This window comes from Actinia tenebrosa, unplaced genomic scaffold (assembly GCF_029948245.1).
Source record: "Actinia tenebrosa isolate PJP-AT-01 unplaced genomic scaffold, QUT_ActTen_1.0 PGA_scaffold2__45_contigs__length_23673736, whole genome shotgun sequence".
NCBI lineage: Eukaryota > Metazoa > Cnidaria > Anthozoa > Actiniaria > Actiniidae > Actinia > Actinia tenebrosa.
The window spans coordinates 21,580,155-21,597,186 of NW_028292579.1; the positions used below are offsets into that span (position 1 = coordinate 21,580,155).

The 17,032-nt window shown below is 35.3% G+C and overlaps 2 protein-coding genes across 2 annotated transcripts; one reads left to right on the top strand and one right to left on the bottom strand.

Annotated features, from left to right (window-relative positions):
- Positions 1-1,000: 1,000 nt before the first annotated feature.
- Positions 1,001-1,742, top strand: LOC148909592 (uncharacterized). The gene is made up of 2 exons (XM_089034196.1): positions 1,001-1,039; positions 1,093-1,742. Exons 1-2 carry the CDS (start codon positions 1,001-1,003, stop codon positions 1,645-1,647), a joined length of 594 nt encoding a protein of 197 aa, XP_088890322.1. The 3' UTR covers positions 1,648-1,742.
- Positions 1,743-1,843: 101 nt separating this feature from the next.
- Positions 1,844-3,610, bottom strand: LOC148909593 (uncharacterized). The gene has a single exon (XM_089033871.1). The coding sequence runs from the start codon at positions 3,476-3,478 to the stop codon at positions 3,059-3,061; it is 420 nt and encodes a 139-aa protein (XP_088889997.1). The 5' UTR covers positions 3,479-3,610; the 3' UTR covers positions 1,844-3,058.
- Between the last annotated feature and the right edge of the window lie 13,422 nt (positions 3,611-17,032).

Sequence of the window (17,032 nt, forward strand, 5' to 3'; positions counted from 1 at the left end):
TTATTGCAACAAGTGATGTTCGCTCTAAAATATTTTTGTATTTATACTTTCAATCCCACGACACTTAGGAAACGAAGTAGGAAAATAATGTACTATTATTATTGTTATTGTTATTATAGGTATTACTATTATTATTATTATTGTTATCATTATTGTTGTTTGAATGCTATTAGATTAAAACCATGAAATATTTTGCTGGACTAACAACAACTAATTTGCATTAACGTGGAATAAATCAACCATGCACTCGCGACATCCTCACTGCAAAAAAAACTTATGTTGATAAACTTTTTCATTTTCTTCTTGTGTCGTTCTTTCTGTTCCTAATGTTATAATTCTATGCAGGAAATTTTGTTTTTGCGGCTCAATAAAGTTTTGTCTTTCTTGGCACTAATCAATTATGAGCAATATATTGAGAGAGGTGCTTTGCTAGAGTATTTTCCTTATATCCGTGAAAAACTTTGTAAGAATTCGAAATTGCACTAATTAGTTCTCGCTAGTCTTTGTTCAGTAAACAAAATTGCACTAAATTAAATTTGCGATTTTGTCAGCAAACTATTACACAGATGTAAATGGAAGCCCTTTCTCTATTTCATGGGTACAACAGTAGCGTAGCGAGGGGGGGGGGGGGGGCATGTGCCCCTCCCAAAATTTTTGAAAAATAAAAAATTTTGAAAAAAGAATAACAACAAAATAACATATTAAACCGAAACGAAAGAGGAAAATAAATTATTACAACCTACAAAAGTGCGAATTTATACGAAGTTATCCGGACGGGCTACCTGTGCACTGCGAACCCGGTCAGAGCCTGGAATCTGCACGTGGGAATTTGAAATTTTTTCTTATTTTGGATCAGTGCCCCCAGCTCCTAGGTCATCGCTACGCCCCTGGGGTACAATATATTTGCACTTAATCATTCCCTCATTAAAATTTGGTATATGTTTAGGGCATGAATAAAATTTTATTTCTTCTTTTTTTTCATTTACAGTGGAACATTTAAATGGACAGAGGAACGAGAGAACTTCTTCTACGACAAATAGTATCCCTCGAGCCTTTTGCCTACAAAGCTGGGACTAAAGAAGCAGGTCTTAGGTGGACAGAAGTAGCAGAGATCAACCTAGAGATCAACGCAGTGTGAGGGAACGTTTCAACAAATTGTTGGCAGACTTCAAAAAAAAAAGCAGGAATAAAGAGTCTGCAAGTGGCATTGCTCCTGATGACCTAACAGAAAATGAGATGATATTGGAAGAAATAGTCGAAAAAATGAAATCTCCGCTGATCCAGGTTGCAAGGGATGAAAAACATCAGGAAAAAAAGCGACAAAATGCCATATTCATTAGGAACAATGCAATGGAAACATGGTCTAAAACAAGAAAGAGTGGTAGTGAAGGTGGTGATTCGGGTTCAGAGGGGAACGGCCAAGTAGAGCAGGCGTTGACCCAAAGACGTAAAACAAGAATAGGAGGGTCAGAAGCACTGCAGTACTTGGCTGAAAAAACAGAAGTAGAAACCGCTCTGCGAAAGCAAGATCTTGATTTACGCAGAGAAGAAATGTGTCTTCAAGAAGAACAGCAAAAGCAACATTACAAATTGCAACAGCAACAGATGCAACTTATGGCGGTCATTGTCAAAAGACTAGCAAAATAAGTTTTTGCCTTTTCAACCACTCGGTTCTTGTTTGGATTTGTATGTTAAATTACATTACTTAATGTAATGTGAAACGCACTTTAACAATACTTTCCACTAGCTAGTGTTTTTGATCTATTAGAAATGTTTTTATCGATATTATACAGTATATCAGTCAAAAAACAAAACTAAATTATGAGAAACCAAAATGCGTGTGTTAAGTATGTAAGCTATTTATTCAAAACAGAATTATTCAACGTATAGAAATAATATTATTGTGAATATATATTGAATAATTTTAAGTATTTATAAATATTTGTTACTGATCAAAGTGTAAAACCTGGTTTACACGAGCAACGCAAATACACAAGCAAACGAAGGGACTGGCTTGCGTTGTAGTATTGCGTTTGCGTTTTCACCGGTACGGTTCACACGTTAAAAATGAAAGAATGGAATCCTTTCCATTTTCTTGCGTTTGCGTTTGCACTTGCGTTGCTCGTGTGAACCAGGCTTAATAGTCAATTTGACCAGGTTATAGTAACTATTATTATAATATAACAATTATTAATGTAATTATGAAGATGTATTACCAGAAGGCAAATAAACCAAAGAAAATAGATGTAACCGATGGAATTTCAATTGGGGTATACTAAAATGTATCAAATTTAATAAGATCTATTTCAGGGGTGTAATGACGTACTTTATTCTATTAAAAACAACAACACAAACAGAAGAGCGTTGCAATATTTCCAACAGGATATTATGCGCTTTATGTTAAATAGTCAGCTAATGTTGGAGGCTCAACTTGAAATGACTCAGAGGTTGTATTACCATACAAACAAGTGAGCATGTTTCTGAACGATGCACTGACTATGTACTGCTTTCCTACTGCACTTAATCCTATCTTTAAGTTTTTCTTGTAGTCAATGAACTTGAAGTAGTCCGAGACATCGCGAAACAACCACTCCACGGAGACTCGGACTGAGCTCATAGCTTCATTGAAAGCCCTCATATCAGGTGTTAGAACAGGAACATCTCCAATGCGATAGGGACACATCAAGTTGGGGCGGAGCGGGTAGGCTTGGTCACCGTACACACAGAGAACGTTCCCTGCTGGGTTGAAAGCTATTCTTTTAAGGGTTCCCAAGAGACCCGAATCTCTTAACATCCCTGCATCATGTCGGCACCCTTCCACTGGACCGTAAAGATTGGCTATCAAACCATTTGGAAGTGCTAATGCTTGAAACTTTAGCGCGTTAACTCGTTTGTGTCCGTTGTATACTACGTTTTGGTGTAAGCCGGGTCTGCATATTGGAAGGACAGTCCCATCAATGAAGCCAAAACTATTCGTTAGAGGAGCGCCTTTTCTTAATATGACTTCTGAATATCGTTGAAGAGATGCTCTGGAGAGAAAAGGTTGATTCAAGGAGGATTAACGGAAACCATGAGTTTCATGAATCCAGTCAAGCACAGTGTTTGTTATCATGCATATCTCGGGTATTGGACGAGCGAACGTAAGAATCATATCGTAATACCGACCAGGGTAGGCCAATCTCTTTAGCAGCATGCACAAGCTCTCTAATCCACTGCAGACAGTCCCTTGAGAACAAACGAAGCGTACAGGTAGCTGCAGATGGTTCACTAACGCTGGTATATCCTCTTTTGCTACTCTGAAGTTAGATTCGCACTCGCTAGAACTCAAGTCATCCAAGCAAAAGGAGTCGTATTTCCAGAATGGATAAGAAGGATTAGAGGGTTTATATTCTTCATATAAAATCAAGAACTCATCCTCTCTCAAAATACCATCAGCAAAGGCAATGACGATTGCATTTCTTATATCTTCAAACGACATTTCTGCTAGCCAACACTCGGATAGCACTCGGTTGCGAATGACCACTGAACCGTATACGGTATGCTCGGTCCAGTATACATCAGACGCGTTCAACCGTAGTAGTCTACCGTAGCGGTCTTATCTTAAACTCTCTAGTATCGGTCCTAATACAGACCTGCGGGACACCACAGTGCAAATCACGAAAGGAAGACAACACATTGTTTATAGAAAAAGCTTGAGTACGGTCACATAAGTAAGATTCCATCCAAAGCAGAGCCTGACCAGTAATACCATAACGTGATTGCAGTTTAGATAACAAAGTAGAATGATGTGCAGTGTCAAACGCCGCAGATAAGTCCAGTAGTAAGAGAAAAACTGCACGACGTTCATCTACGGCCATTAAGATGTCATTTTGTACCATAGAAAGGGCAGTCTCTGTACTATAAAGACGCTTGTTAGCAGATTCGTAGGTTTCATGAAGATGATTCGTGAGTAGATGGTCGTTAAGTTGGCGAGCAGCTGCTCTCTCAATAATCTTTGAGACAAATGATGTTTGAAACAGGTCGATAATTGTCCATAACGTCTGAAACCAATGATGGTTTTTTTCAATAAAGGCGTGGCAATAGAATTCTTTAGACGGAAACGATGAGCCTAAACATGTATTGTCAATCCCTGTTATTATTGATAACACCATGCAGAGGTTTTCCTTTAATAATGTAGTTGATATGGGGTCCCGGCTGCACGATTTTGAAGGTGATGATTTGATGATAATGACGATGATAAATGCACCTCAGAATTTTCAACTACAGCAGCAAATTCAGCCTGAGACTGAATATAAATATAAAAACACATATCCTATGTTGCAATATAAGAATAATAAAAAGTGCAATTTTTACATAAAAGAAGAAAAGAAGAAAGATTAAGATAATACAAATATTTAAAAAATAATAATATAAAAAGAGTAAATATATAATGTAAAAATTACTAAACAATATTCTTATTACTATTATTTTAAAAAGATAAAATTTAATTACTAATTAAGCTAAATTATAATTAAATATTAGACGGTTTACAAAAAGACTCATAAAACGCTGGGTGTTAATTTAAGGCTTCACAATTGACTCTTTCCTAAGATGATATCTAGTGTTTTTAACTTTTGACATCATTTTATGTAACGGATGACTTCCTAAACTCGAAGCTTTTGTGCTTTTTTTTAATTTTCTTGTCTTGTTTTTCTAAAAGAGCATGAATATCTATACGGTTTGAAATGTATCTACGCTTTTTACACCTGTCTAAGAAAACATTGAACGGTTGTAAGTTGAGCTTCTGCGGCACCATACACTGGAAGCCCATATGAAATATTATATTATTACGATAGTGTTAAATAATTAGTCGATTTCCTCTTGACTATGCCCTTCTTTTCTAAGTGTTCTTATAATATGTAGGCACTTATTTGCCTTAGTTAATTTGTTCTTCACATGAGTAGTAAATCTTAGTATGAGTAGTAAGTTCCTTAACCTGGGGTATACTGGCTATCCTATCAAAGTTCTCTACATTTCCCTTTTTCAGAAAAGTGAGTTCCTTACATTTAACTCGCGCGCGCAATCTTTATCCCTCCACACAGGCGTGGTAAAGACAAGGTTGTGATATAAATTTCTTAGGATATCTAAGTTAAGATAATGTCTAGCTCTGTAGAGAACTCCTATTGACTTTGCGGTTTTGCTGGACAATAAGTAAACATGAGTGCTTCATGTTTAATTTTCATCTAAAATGAAATCAAGGAATTTTATATTTGTAGTTTTGCTTATAGGTGGTACTAGTTTTAAAGTTAGATCTGACACGCTAACCATGACATTTTGTATTCGTTTTTTTTTTTTGAACCGAAAAGATTTTTTTTATTTTTTGGTAAAACAAAAGCGCAAAACCATTTTTGAATATTGGATGTCTTTTTTTTTAAAACAGAAGCCGTTTTTAACCGATTTGTGGCGGGAAAGTAAATTCATATTTTTCGTATAATACGAGATGAGCAAATTTAGTGACACATCGAAAGTCATTTATATAATCATAAAATAAAATAAATACAATTTGAATTGATCTAGGAATTGATCCTTGGGGAACCCCATTACTTAGAAAGTACAATCATAAATAGAAACGTATTGTAAGCAATTGTTCAAGTAGCTTACAAACAATCTAAAAGTATCATTATTAATCCACTAATGGGAAAGTTTGTCTCACAAAATGTCATGGTTGAAAGAGAAAAATGCTTTTGACAGATCTAGAAGGATGTGAGGAAATGGTGATACCAAATTTTAATCTTAATCACATACTATACTTATAATTCTGAATTTGAATTACTAATTAAATCTACAACACCAGCATCAATAGTGTGACCATTGCAACCAGAGGGAACGTTTCCCCATCTATCGTGACTACAGCTTCCAAGTGAGGCCTCTGAGCCTGAACACTGCATGTTGTACAGCCATACTTTACCCGACCCTCGTCCATAGTACCAATATGCTACAGTTTTGGTAAAGCCAAGCTGCTGACATGCAACCTTCGCATCTGGGATATCCCAGTAATCATGACATACTGAACTTCAATTTCAGAACTTCAAAGCATAGGATCGCGCAAGGTATTTCGTTTGCGCAAGCGCACTACAACACGCTAGGATATGTGAGACACTTTCCGGGCTTGTACTGCATAATCGACACTTCTCATCCCCACTAACACTGGTACCTGTCTTTCTGAAATAGAAGAGCTTCGTTGGAAGTAGCCGCATAGCATTTGTTCTTGAACACCTACTGCGGTGTACTTTGAGTTCTATCCAAGAGATCGCTCTTGATAACACCAGTTTTACAGATAATCTTGGAATAGGAAACTCCCGCAATAATGTTTTTACTCATAAAGATTCCAAGACGATCGAACGTGCTCTACAAGATGATTTCAATACTCTGAATAACGTTTTTAATGACAATCGTTTGTTAGTTAACTGCTCTACGACTAACGTGATGTTATTTGGAAGAAGTCAGCGGCTGTCAAGATCAATCAGAATTATTATATCATTATCAGGAACAGCTCTACAAGTCATGAATTCAGTTATTTCGGGAACTTGGGTGCGTTTTTTAACAGAAAGATGAATATTTCATAAGTGCCTAACTGTAATTCCGATGTTCACATCTATAATGCTAGGGTCCGTAATAACATACATATCTCTAAGATATCCTCAAAATCAGGTTCACATTCTCTTTTCTTAAGTTGCTGCTTTTCATTTTAATAAACTAATTCCTGAAGTAAAACATGTTAAGTCAGTGCGGAGTTTCACTTCCATTTATGGGCATTACCATCAGGCTTGAATATCTTAGGCTTTGGTGGTAGTGCCGGCTATTGATGGTAAGACTTCGCTGTCATCCCTTTATGCCTTATGCCTTATTTGATATTAATTATCTTAACTTAGTGTATATATTCCCATTTATTATTATTAATTATTATTATTATTATATTTTACAAATATCGATTTTAGTCATACATATCTATTATTATCATATATTGAGCGTTATGTTTTGTTTTCTCAAAATATTCCATTTAATATTTTATATATATTTTAGTATATTTTTTAATTTAAATTTTATTTATTTTATTCACAGCTTCTGTATGTACAACTGTGTTAAATAAAGTTATTTTTATTTTTATTTTTATTAACTAAGAAGGTTGGCTTTTACGGGATCCATAGTCCAAAGTCTAACACACGACACCAATATCATGTTGGTGAGTGGCGCAAGCAGAGTTATGGCCTCCCCATCCACCATGAAAACAGTTTGCAAGTGAGCTTTCCGAGCCTGCACATCTCATCCAGTTCATCCAGACGGGTCCCTTTCCTGATCCATAGCGTATATTACCGACAGTTTTTGTAAATCCGAGTTGTCTACAAGCTACCTTGGAATCATCTAAACCCCAGTGATCATTTCACATTGCTCCGCATTGATCTCTATAACTGACTTCTATACTATAGTAAAATTCACTGGCTGACGAGGGGATTCTACGCTGATTTTCACGAGAAACCTGATACTGCACGAATTGTGAAGTAGTCCATTTCCTTTTTGGTAGTTTTCACGTCTATTTGATGTTTTGATGAAAAAGAATGAACAAAAACAAAACAAAATTTCACGTGTGATTTTTCATGCGATTCCACGGGAAATATATATACCGCCTTCTATTCGTCATCTCTAGCGTATCCGCGCGCCTATTTATGAACTATGAGATTCTATCACGTATTGTTTGATTTTAAGGACCTTTAAGTAGCAATTGCGCTAATATTACAATTCAGCTTTAATTTGGCTTTATGTTTTACTTTTACGACAGCGTATATTTGAAAGTTTCTTTAAGGTACCACTGAAAGTAAATCTAAAAGTTGTGTAATTGTTATGTAAAGATTTATATATCAGCAAGCTTGTTATAGGCTAAAACTTAATTAAAACCTCATGCTATTTTTTATGCTATTCTTATTTTAAATCTATTTATTGATATCCTCATTGAATTAAGAAAACCAACCGTCAGAGGATAAATAAACTAAATAAAATAAACATAGCCCTCGATCCTTTTTCATGTGCACCGAACTGTTCATTTGTTTTAACATATTTGAACCTCTTTCAATAATTACCTTCTTACTTGAGCGATTTCCTACACAGTCATTTCAGATGTTACGTGAATTACTAAATGTTATGAAATTATATGAGAAAAAAAGCAGCTTTTACCTCAAGAAATATTTGAAAAAAGTACGCTGGTTGGGTATTTTATACCGCAGAATAAACTAGTGGATTTAATAAATATATATTATGTATATATATTTTTTGAGAATTGGTCCCTGTATACACGTGTCAACACACAAACATCATATTGGTGAGTGCCGCAGACAGAGCCATGGCCTCCCCATCCACCATGAGAGCAACTCTGAAGTGAGGACTCTGATCCTGAACAACTCATGCTATTCAGCCATACTTTACTCGTCCCATGTCCATGGCGCCAATATCCTACAGTTTTGGTAAAACCAAGTTGACGACATGCAACCTTGGCATCAGGCATATCAAAGTAACTATGACATACTGTTCTTCGTATTTATCATTTGTGTGTAGTACCTTCATTTATAAACATCGATATTGCAAAATAAATTTTGTTTGGATCTTAAATTCACTGTGGCCAAAAAACATCTCATAGGTTTGCATTTACAATGCCATATTGCTATTTTATTAATATTGTACGGTGAGACAAGTAAGCTTTCTGAACTTCTACATTCCGACGCAAGTTATTTTTTCTTCAGCATATGTACTCCTAAGTTTTAAAGAAATCTAACACTTTTCAGATGTGCATTAGATACCGTAGACATCCCAATTGTTTACAAGAGACGAAGGACGTCTTTGTGCACAAAGGCCAAGTGTTTTGCTATACATATACAAGCTGAAAGTAAATCACACAACACCAACATCATGTCTGTGAGTGGCGCAAGCAGAGCTATGGCCTCCCCATCCACCATGAGAACAGCTTGCAAGTGAGTTTTCCGAGCCTGTACATCCCATCCCGTTCAACCACACAGGTCCCTTTCCTGTTCCATAGTATATATAACCGATAGTTTTTGTAAATCCGAGTTGTCTACAAGCTGCCTTGGAATCCTCTAAACCCCAGTAATCATTGCACACTGTTCCCCATTGATTACTATAATAAAAGTCGTATTATATTGAAAATAGAATATGAAGGAAAAGGCGGATTAATATGCATTGTTTTTCTCTCTTAACGTCATTTTCATTTCTTTCGTTTTCACTGAATAAAATGTGGAATCATAATCAATCATTTTAGTTTATTATTGAGTCAAAAGACTTGACTTGCATCGCGACATATAATAATATTCGAGTTTCTTCTTTAAGAAAGTGTTAAGCAGTTGATTTTTTTGCACGACCTTTATCGTTCCAATGACCTCACCGAGCCTCATTGCTCATTGGTCTTGCTTTTTAATATTTGGATCAATATATTATAATTCTGTGTGTAACACAGAAAAAATACTTTTTTTCCACTTTCTTAGATTTTTAATGGTCAATAAATAGTGAACATGAGCTGTTCCACGAAAATCCTCTCTTAATCCTTTAATTAACTCATTTCTAAAATGTCTTAGAAACTACGATCCGTTCAAGAAAACCCCTACCCACTACTCCATACGACCTATTGTGGTCGAGCCTATGTCCATCGACAACCACGGACTGCCAACTGAAGCAACGAGCGTCACGAGTCAATTGTAACGGTACAATTGCCGGTAATCATCTTTCTTTTTTACTCTAAAAGTTACCACATAATGCCTGCTTTTCAAATACTGACTTATCTTTTGCAATTCGTTTGCAGGAATAAGATAATGTCGTTTAAGATTCATGAGATTAATAATAATTATCATCATCATCGTCATCATAATCATCCTAATAACAAAAATCTTTATTTCACAATGCTTGACCTAAAATGATATCAATCATCTTTGAATAAAATGCTAAATATAGTATATATCAAATATAATTCATCAGAATAATAATCTTGATTATGATTTAAAAAATATATAATCTTATAAATAAGCAAATTGTACAAGAAAAAAATAGCAATATATATAAAATCACTATCTGATACTGTTATTGCCCGATACTTAATAAGCATTTTTATATGATAGATTGTCTCGCCAATTTTTTAGAGAACTAAAATATAAAAGGATGTTAAAATTGTATTCAAGTCCTAGCGAATTGCTCCTTCTACAGTCTCAATGTCAATATCACAGTTCTTTACATCACATGGAGCTTGTCTTCTTTCCTCGCCCCCATCAGACATATGAGAGCTAATCTTAGTAGTGCAAATGAGGTCTTTGCTCGGATCCACAAGATAGTTGGTGAGTACCGTTCTCCTTTCTTGTTGGCGATTAGCTTTGCTAGTCGCTTATGGTATCTCAAGCATTCCTTTCCCATTCCGCCAGTTGTTATGAACACCAGAGGTGTGAATGATCCATGCTCAATATCGAGAACTCTCTTTGAGTAAAGACGCTTTTTCTCGTTTTCGTGCAAACTTGTTCTAGGTCCCTATATGAGTCAGCATTGGGGTGGCAGATCGTAATTAAGGATTAATTTCACTTGTGTCTTAAAAGAAAACTTTGAAAACACTTGTTATATTTAAAAAACTGCAAACTCAGTTTATTACATTGACGGTGTCTGCTGTGGTTATTTCCATAAGATGCATTGCGTTTACTCTTGAACGCAGATAATAGTGCAAAGTGTAACACTCTACTCCAACATCATATTTGTGAGTGGCGCAGGCAGAGCTATGGCCTCCCCATCCATCATGAGTACAGTTTGCAAGTGAGTTTTCCGATCCTGTACATCTCATCCAGTTCAGCCATACGGGTCCCTTTCCTTTTCCATAGTGTATATAACCTACAGTTTTTGAAAATCCAAGTTGTCTACACGCTACCTTGGAATCTACTAAACGCCAGTCATCATTGCACACTGTTCCCCATTGATTGCTATAAAACACTTGTAAACACAGTTAATATGCATTTGTATATACACCCTTTAAGTTTACGTTTCCTTTCTTTTTCACTTAAGTATAACCATTGTTTTGGTAATGAATGTGTTCAACATGTCATATATATTATACCAGGGTACTTATAGTTATATTGAGTTAAGTATATTGAGCTCGTTTGATAAACAATATTACCATCATTTTAATGATTTCATTTGTTCAATGACTTCTTTACTGTTCGTCTGCAGGTTCTCATTAGGTTCTCATTAGGTCTATCTTTTCATCCTCTTATCTTCCTATTAATTTATTAATTTATGATTTTTGTATTTATAAATAATATATATTTAAAACTAACAATAGTCATATTATTATCTGTCCTCTTTGTAATTCATTTCTACTGTCAAAAAATACTGTCATGAAATATTTTGTTGCAGTTAAGAATTAATATTTTTCATTTATCATTATACTTTTAATTGTCAATTTCTTGTTTGGAATTTTAGTCGTTCCCGGGTTACCTGTGAAAACCGCCCATAAAATACCTGTGTTTTTTTTCTGATTAATTTGCATGCTGACCCGATTCTGATCACTTGATGCTATATTCTAAAGGTTTTTGGCTCTGAAAACTACTGCAAATAAATACCAGGTACATATAAGTTTATTTTAGTTTTGATTTTGTTATTAAGAATTATAAAATGATGAAATAAATTTCTAAAACACATGCATTTTTGACCTTTGCTTGAGATCGATCGTTTTTCGATTTCTAGCTTACTTGTTACTGAAAATTTTCTTTTAGAAAATGCTTATTAATTTGAAAATATAGTTTAATTAATCAAATTATGAAGAGTCAGGCAATTCAGAGAGAAATCCAAAAAGAAAAAAAGAATAGCCTGTTTTATCGTTTAAATTAAGCTTTCTAGCTCTGATTAAGCAAAACTTAATAGTCCCCTTCACAGTTCCCTGCGCCATCTTCAAAGGTAGCCATGCCTTTGTATCGAAGCGAGACGAACAGTGAGCTTGCAATGATAGAGACCTTTTATTAACACCTTGGACAATTATTCACATATCTCTATGATTGCAAGCTCACCGTTCGTAAAGTAGGCTCTTTGTTTTAGATATGTAGCGATGGAAAAACCTTTGCACATTAAAGATTTAGACCATCCGATGGGTTTATATAATAATAATAATAATAATAATAATAATAATAATAATGAAAACTTTATTTTTATCCTTTTTACAGCAATTATAAATCTCTCTACTTAAAAGCAATTTACAATTGACTACTCGAATATGACTTTATGAACCCTTGAAAATTTACAAAGCTAAAACTTTATCAATTCAGGATTATCCCATGCTTTGTTACGACAACAAAAAATGTAATAAGTGGATCTGATGATGATTTTCGTTACGCTCCTAAATATATAATTCTGCTGCTTTTTCTCTAAACCTAATTCGTTCATCATTTCTACAAACTCTGATGATTTGTTGGAGAAGACACCAAAGGTGCTGATGGATAGATTGACAAACTTGACATCCGTGAATTGGCTCTTTTGTCGATTTACGAGTTCCAAATACTTAAGTTTCTTACGTTCAATGTTATTGTCAAGATTCGATTCAAAACCAACTGTTAATTCAAATATGTACAGGCACTTATTAGAAATGGATAAGATAAGATCAGGACGCAGACTGTCACCAGTTATGCTAGATGGGCTTTTGAATCCAGGGAGATCGACATAAAGAGTTGTGTTTTTGCAGACAGTAGGAAGATTACGGGCCCGAAAGTTGAGAACAGAATCATGACGCCAGGTGAAGCGACCCTGTTGTAGGTAAGATTTACACCCCGCCACAATGTGAAGAAGAGACTCAGGCATTAAACAGAATGAGCAGTCCGAACATGAGGAAATACCCCAGTTAGCCATGTTTTTGCGCGTAGGAAGAGTGTTGTTGATATAGCGGACACTAAAATTGAAGATGTTCTTAGGTAACTTTGATTGGGCAGTGGACCAGAGTTTATTTAGCTCCAGCATAGAGAATTTAAGGACATTAGAAAAGAAAGAAAATAATAATAATAATAATAATAATAGTAAATTATTATTATTATTCCAATAATTTATACAAACAAAGACACGACAAAATGCTACGCCCAATCTACCACGCATTACTTAACTATTGTGGACATGAGCAATCTAATTACTCCTTACCATGGTACAAGAAATCTATACCATAGCCTAGTCAAGAAAATGACGATGTCAAGATTCTATGGGACATCCCATGGCACATAGAGAAAACCCCAAAAGACGGAGCAAACAGACCTGACATTAATGTGCATGACAAGAAAAACAAGGAATGGATTTTGGTAGAAGGAACCGTATGCACTCCAGGAACAATCACAGAAAAGACCCAATACAAGCAAAATAAGTACGTGGACCTGACACTAGGAATAAAGAACTTATATCCAGGATATAAAATTAGACAAGTAACTGTCGTTTTTGACTTCTTAGGTACTCACTACGAAATTCTAAGTAGAGAACTGAACGTGTTATTTGGACAGCAAGTAGCTAGCTAACCATAGAACGCTTTCAGAAATGGATTATTTCACAGAATTGTGAAATTGTTAAACGTTTTATGTGTTTGTAGTTCTAAGAGAGACTCATTTTGGTTTTGAAGAACTCAAAGTTGATCTTAGCTTCATGTACTATATACTCAATTGATAACTTATAATAATTTAAATACTATATAGTATACTTAGACCTCATTGCCTAGGCTAAGCCCGCAATGATGTTGATACATTTAGTGAGAGTTTATCAATAAAGTTCCCCATAATTAATAATAATAAAAATAATAATAATAATAACTCTATTTTGTATTGCGCAAATTCTACATAAATACTCAAATGCGCATCACAAACAACTGATAAACTAAATCATTATAAATTCAAATACACACATAATTAAAAAAAGAAATCAATAAAAAATATACATACAAATAAGAAAAAAAAAATATCAATAAAAATAATTCCTAAATAAAAATGTCTTAAGCATAGATTTAAAAGATGAAATAGAATTGGAACATCTAACTTCAAGACGAAGATTGTTCCATAATTTAGGCGCGCGCGCGAGAAAGCGCGATCACCCAAAGTTTTCTTAGAATAAGATGGAGGATAACTAAGGAGGATGCCATTGTCATTTCTCCTAAGATTGTAAGTTGAAGAGGGCATCACAGAAATAAGATCAATTAAGTTACTCGGTGCCAATTGGTTGAGTAGAATATATATTGACAACTTATTAAGATGATTTTTTAACAGAAAAAATCAAGATGCCTAAATGGAGACAAATGGCATGCTTAAGTCTAGGAGCGAAAGAAAAATTGTCCGAAAATATCGTCAACGATTTTAAATTTGACTTATGCTATTATTGTGCAACATTTCTAAAATATTTCATATCGCTTCCAGATCAAACACAATAATTCCGTAGAGACCTGCCTTTTTAAGAAGGCCTAAATCAACGGAAAAGCTTCTTCTCTTGTGCATATTGCTAAATATGGATTAGGATGATATTTTATCTTGGAATGAAAGATAATTAAGAAAGCATCTTTCTTAATGCTGCAGCGGTAAAAAGTACGTTACCTTTTCCCCAGTGAGAAAAGCTCTCAAACGTTCGCAATTATAAACGACACCAGCATCATTAGTGTGATCGCAGCCAGATCCAACAGTTCCCCATCCACTGTGAGAACAGCTTCCAAGTGAGGCCTCTGAGCCTGAACACTGCATGTTGTACAGCCATATTCTACCTGTGCCATGTCCGTAGTACCAATATCCTATAGGTTTCGTAAAACCAAGTTGTTTACATGCGACTTTGGCAGCGTTCGTATTCCAATAGCCACCGTAACACACTGTTCCCTACATAGTACTATAATTTATTTGAATAAAACGTGACATTATATTTCAAACATTCAACCATTTATACAAAGCTTAAATGATATCAATCATTTTTTCGTGTTCTTGTTGTTGGTTGTGGTGGTGTTCTAAGAAGACGAATTCTACACCGATTACACGGGGTCATCTTCATCTGTGACATTGGTCTGCATTTTTTCCCGTTCTCAGCTTTCTTATGCGCTTTCCTCTATATTGTATTGCCCTTTTTCTTTGCTCATTTCTTCTGTGACGTTTTAAGGAACTGCCTTACCTATTACACTGCCTTTGTTGTCGTCACACTCTCAAATAAAGCAAAATACTTATCACACACGACACCAGCATCACCCGTGTGACCATTGCAGCTAGATGATGCACTACCCCATCCATTGTGAGTACAGTTCATTGAAGGTTCTGAACCGGTGCATCCCATGTCATATAGCCATACTTTACCCTTCCCTCATCTATTATACCAAAACGCTACAATTTCCCTTTTGTAAACATAAAACTAGGCCAGGCAATTAAACTGAACCAACTTTGAGCTTTCGATTGTTAAAGTTGTAAATATTAACTTTAGAAATCGGAAAGTCAATATTGGAACACATCATATGGGGCAGCAGACGTTAAGGCGTCCCCTATCGCCACAAGACCAGTTTGAAAATACGTTTTCTGAACCTATACAAATAATAATCTTTAATAATCGTTATTTCTCGTGGCGATAGGGGACGCCTTAACTTCTGCTAACCCCGAGCGTTGCTATCAGGCTATGTAAGCACAGAGAAAAAAGTTGTCTATTGCTTTTATAAAATAAATACTAAGGGAAAACATTACCACTTGCAAGAAAATAAATCTTTATTTAAATTTGATTCTCATATCAAAATACAAATTCTCCATACATCACGAACTTCGATCGTTAGCCAATCAAATTTCGTGTAATAAACGCCAAGGAGGCAAATGTGAAGCGAGAAAGAATCGCTAGCTATTTTAAACATTTATCATTCTAAAACTTTAAAACAAATACAAAGAAATGTCCAAAGATTGAATAGAAATCTTAATAAAAGATTTCAGAATTGATTTTCTTTACGAAAGTGATCAAAAGTAGATAAGTGAGTGTCACTGACTGGAATTCTCGGTTGAAAGAAACGTGGTTTTGCTCAACTTGACAGCCAGAAAGCATGGCAGTGAAGTTGATTGTTTCGTCTTGCCTCAATAAGATATTTTGTGGAGCTGAAGAGCTATCGCTGGAAAAAGTTTGAAGCTGCTCACTGTCTCCTTGAAATACTTGTATTCCTTATCGGGCGGTGCATTTAAATCATGAGAAAGCACGTCGCTGAACCACCGAAGCTGTCCCGACGAAGGACGTGTGTTGTAGCTCCTGTACTTAGGGAATTCTCGTTGCGGCGACCAACGAGAGATTGTCATGATATTACGATCAGAAACACCTGCATGAGACCATAGGGTTATGCCTGTGGTCCTGACAGAGGTTAACATTTGGAACTTCGCCTTCAAAATACATTTTTGGGGGCGTTTTTTTCCTCGAAAGAAATTGTAAATTTTTGGAATTGTACCGGGAAAACACGAAAGTTGTGACGTGAGAACTGTGTTTACATACTCTCATGCAAACATGTCTATCAACCAATCACAGCGTGCGTACTATTTAATTTATTTTATAAATATATATATATGCAATTCATCCAGTTAACCAATATACAACTAATCCAGTTACCCGTAGACTGCAAGATTCTCTAACCATCATCTCATTATACATTCTTTAAATTCACGATCTCTATCTTCACACTTGGCCTACATGTGAAGTTCCATGATCGAATTCTAAATAAGAATTTATTTGTTATTGATGAATATGAAAATCATAAATGAAGTAAGTAAGCAGGGTTGGTGGTGAGTTAATAGAGATTGATTAGCGTTTTGCATTAAATAATCACAGAACGAACGCCACACTTATGCGGTGAATTACTGAAACGAAGAAGAGAAAACACGGGACCACTTCACTGCATATCCTCTGGAAAATCTCAAGGGTGCCTTCAAATGTGACATTGGATTTTTATAACTAGAGTAAACACCTACAGCGCTTCTCAAGCGAAGTAGGTTTTGGTGGACGTCAATCAAAGCGT

What these genes read in the sequence shown, in the direction of transcription:
- LOC148909593 (XM_089033871.1), bottom strand. Translation starts at nt 3,478, where the DNA reads ATGTCGTTTGAAGATATAAGAAATGCAATCGTCATTGCCTTTGCTGAT.
- LOC148909592 (XM_089034196.1), top strand. Translation starts at nt 1,001, where the DNA reads ATGGACAGAGGAACGAGAGAACTTCTTCTACGACAAATA. An exon ending in AACTTCTTCTACGACAAATA is followed by an intron (nt 1,040 to 1,092) that starts GTATCCCTCGAG and finishes AGCAGGTCTTAG; the next exon opens with GTGGACAGAAGTAGCAGAGA.